General features: G+C 50.5%; 1 protein-coding gene across 1 annotated transcript; it reads right to left on the reverse strand.

The window, feature by feature from the left end:
- Window positions 1-1,235: 1,235 nt before the first annotated feature.
- LOC123172913 (very-long-chain 3-oxoacyl-CoA reductase 1-like) lies at window positions 1,236-2,845 on the reverse strand. The gene is made up of 4 exons (XM_044589800.1): window positions 2,422-2,845; window positions 2,047-2,335; window positions 1,876-1,945; window positions 1,236-1,758 (listed from the first exon to the last, which is right to left on the reverse strand). Exons 1-4 carry the CDS (start codon window positions 2,729-2,731, stop codon window positions 1,459-1,461), a joined length of 969 nt encoding a protein of 322 aa, XP_044445735.1. The 5' UTR covers window positions 2,732-2,845; the 3' UTR covers window positions 1,236-1,458.
- Window positions 2,846-3,357: the final 512 nt, after the last annotated feature.

Raw genomic sequence — 3,357 nt, forward strand, 5'->3', positions numbered from 1 at the left:
CATAACGGTCGATGCATCGCGGAAGTCATGGCTGGCGCGAAAACCGACGAGGTTGCTCAAGTAAGGCGGTAGCCCTTTGTGCAGTTGTCGAGGTACCCGAGAGCATAGGGCGGTGGAGCCGTGCCAGGGACGCCATGGTCGAGTTCGAGTCGAGGTGGCCGGTGTGGAGCTAGTCGCGGTGGACCGGGAGAAAGAGCGGCGACGGTGGCCTGAGGAGGCGGCGGCGGCTAGGTTAGGAGTGCGGCGGCGGTGCTCGAAGTAGGCAAGGAAGAACCCGACAGCGTGACGAAGACCTGTGCAGACGGTGGCGTTCCTGCGCCTAGGAGGGTGGCGCGGCGCAGACCACACAGAGGTCAACAGCGTGAACGGCGAAGTGGACCGCATGCCGCGGCGCTACGGCCCGAATGGGCGACGCAGCAACAGAGGGCAGGTCGGGGCAATGGCGGGGAAGACCTCAGGGCGGTGGCAGGGACCGCGTGCCACCCTTGCTACGACCCGATGGGGTGACGCAGCGGCAGCGCGAAGGTCGGTGCAGCCACGGGGACGGCCTGGAGCAGACGGCCTTGAGATAGCGGTCGACCGCAGGCCACGACACTACGACCAGAATGGCGATGCAGCGGCAGCGCGTGGGTCGGTGCATTCGTGAAAGAACCACGGGACGACGGCGCGAGGGTCGATGCGGAGGCGCTTCCGGCCGCACAGTCGAAGATGTCGATGTTGTCCATCGAGGGCGAAGTAGAGCTGCGTTCTAGATGACGAATGGCGACAGGCGACGCAATCGGATCTTAGATCGGAAAACGAAAAAAGAACACCGATCAACCGATCGGCGAGAGAGAAAACCTCAATCAACATATCAAGAAAAAGATTCTCTATTGTAGCCTATCAACACGATCCGCGGATGAACCGTAGGTACGGGTTGCCCGCCCCCCGTGACGATCATGGAGAACGACCGCCCCGGGGGCGGCGCGGTGTGGAAGCGGCGGCGGCTATGGTTTGGGTCGAGATTAGCCTGATACCATATTAGAATGGAGAGAGAGATTGGTGGAATCGTTGATTGTATTGCTTGGGCCATGTGATCATATATATATATATATATATATATATATATATATATATATATATATATATATATATATATATGAGTACAATGATCAACTTGAAGTACAAGACAAGGCAGAAATAAATCCTAGTGTATCCTATACTTCATAATAAACATTATACTCAACAATAAAATTGGTTTAAATAGGGCATAGGCTAAAACCTGGTTTAAATATATCGGTACGATATGAAAAAATAGGTGGGAGAGGATTAACCGCAGTGGAGTAAACGCTACCGACTCCCTTTAATAGTAGAGAGTAGAATAGATTACAGACTTAAATTCATGTGCGTCGGTTATATTCCTACCCGGAGGTAGTAGAGTAAGCGTTTTACGCAATTAATTGTCTGGCAAACACAGCTTCAGGCAGCCGCATGTCCACCTTGCTTAATAGGGCACACCTCGGGCAAAGACCTCGTTATCTGTAACTCATTTCTTTGCCATAGGTGATCACGCAGGAGGATTCCATCTTGCAAAAAGTCAGGCGCAATTCCCGCAAAGAACCACATTATCTGGTGTCGGAAGTTGGGCACGCATAGTGGGCCGTGTCCGATCCAGCGCACTGCCGCGCGGGCGTAGGCGTCTGGCGTTGGCGTCAATGGCACAAAACGCCTGGCCTCGGCGAATCTTGACGCCATTGTGCCATCCACGAAGAACGGTGCCTGCAGATTCGAATGGACGTTAATATAGTGCTGGCTCGTGGCTGCTCTATCCCACAAAGACTCGGGAATGTAGGAGTACATATATAGTATAGATTATGGGCGGTGAGTTTACTTCACCTGGCATTGCACATCGATTCCTTTGCGTCTATACTCAACGTGAAGACATTTCGAGAACCGAGCGACATAGCTGAATGCAATGTATCATTGGAACAACATGAGCAGTCAAGGTCATTGATTGCTTAAGATGTATGTATGTGCTAGGTACCTAGCTAGCTTGTTCTAGCTTACCGTTTAGTTGCGGCGTACATCGTGTAGAGGGGTAAGGATGGGATGGCCTCTGACGAAGCCGAGCCCAAGTTGACCACAGCTCCCCTCCCGCGATTCACCATGCCGGGAATCACTGCCGCCGTCACCTCGGTCAGCGCTAGCAGGTTCACCCGTATCATATCCACACATGCCTCCACGTCGGCCTCGTGCAGGAACACCGCGCTGGGCTCCAGCACGCCCGCGTTGTTCACCAGCAGTCCAACGTCCAACTCCTCCACGGTCTGCTGCAGCTGCCGCATCGCCTCCTCACCTGCCAAATGAGCTCACGCTTAGCTTAAATACATGGAATGGATGCATGCTTGTGTAGGTGTGTAGTTTGCTATGTGCTTGTTTCACCCTGGGCGGTGGTGAGGAGCGACAGGTCGAAGAGTACAGTCTTGGTCTGCACGGTGGGAGCGGCCCTGGATATCGTCTCGGAGATGTCACGGAGCTTTGCCGGATCACGGCCGACGAGGACAAGGTTCAGTCCCCTGCGCGCAAGCTCCATGGCGACGGACCAGCCAATGCCCGATGTTGGCCCCGTGAGGACGGCCCACGTGCCATAGCAGCGCCGGAGGCACACGGTAAGGTGCGAAAGGAGGCGGAACGCCAAGGCGGCTACATAGACGCTGCCAAGAACGACCAGTGAGGCGAACCATGCCATCATATCCTTCCTTCTCGCCGTGTGTTGTGGATTAAGTAATGGCTACTGTGCTAATCCCTGGTGCGTCCTCAACTCCTCGTCGCGAGGAAACGAAGCATCTACCATATAGTAGTAGGCTAGTAGCTAGGGACGACAAACAAGCAAAGCCATCTTTAACCAAGCCATTTATATAGGAGATATAACTAATATCTTCCACATGTATTTTCAATTTTTCATATGAACGCATGTTACTAGCTACATGTAACGACGATCTCACCAATGTTTGTTGTGTTACTGTATTTAGAAAACAGTTCATTGTGTATTAGGGAATATTCATCGTGTATATGAAATATGTTAGAATGAATTAAAAATTCTACATCATATATTAAAAGTGTTCATCGTGCATTAAGAAATGTTCATTATGTATTTTCAGAATATTCATTGTGAACAAAAAAATCATCAACTATTAAAAAAGGTCATCATATATTTTATAAAATGTTCATTCTACATTTATAAAGGGTTATTTTTTCACAAAATGGCCAAAAACCATATTGTATATATCTAAGTGGATGTTGACCTAATTAAAGCCCTAAAATCAGAGTTGTTCTCTTTAGCGTGCACATATATACAATGGTTTCGATTTGTTTTGA

Source organism: Triticum aestivum, unplaced genomic scaffold, assembly GCF_018294505.1.
Source record: "Triticum aestivum cultivar Chinese Spring unplaced genomic scaffold, IWGSC CS RefSeq v2.1 scaffold88793, whole genome shotgun sequence".
Classification (NCBI taxonomy): Eukaryota; Viridiplantae; Streptophyta; class Magnoliopsida; order Poales; family Poaceae; genus Triticum; species Triticum aestivum.

Coding starts and splice junctions, on each gene's coding strand:
- LOC123172913 (XM_044589800.1), bottom strand. CDS start 2,731: ATGATGGCATGGTTCGCCTCACTGGTCGTTCTTGGCAGCGTCTATGTA. Junction 2,336..2,421: donor GCTCCTCACCACCGCCCAGG/GTGAAACAAGCA, acceptor CTCATTTGGCAG/GTGAGGAGGCGATGCGGCAG. Junction 1,759..1,875: donor GAATCGATGTGCAATGCCAG/GTGAAGTAAACT, acceptor TCGAATCTGCAG/GCACCGTTCTTCGTGGATGG.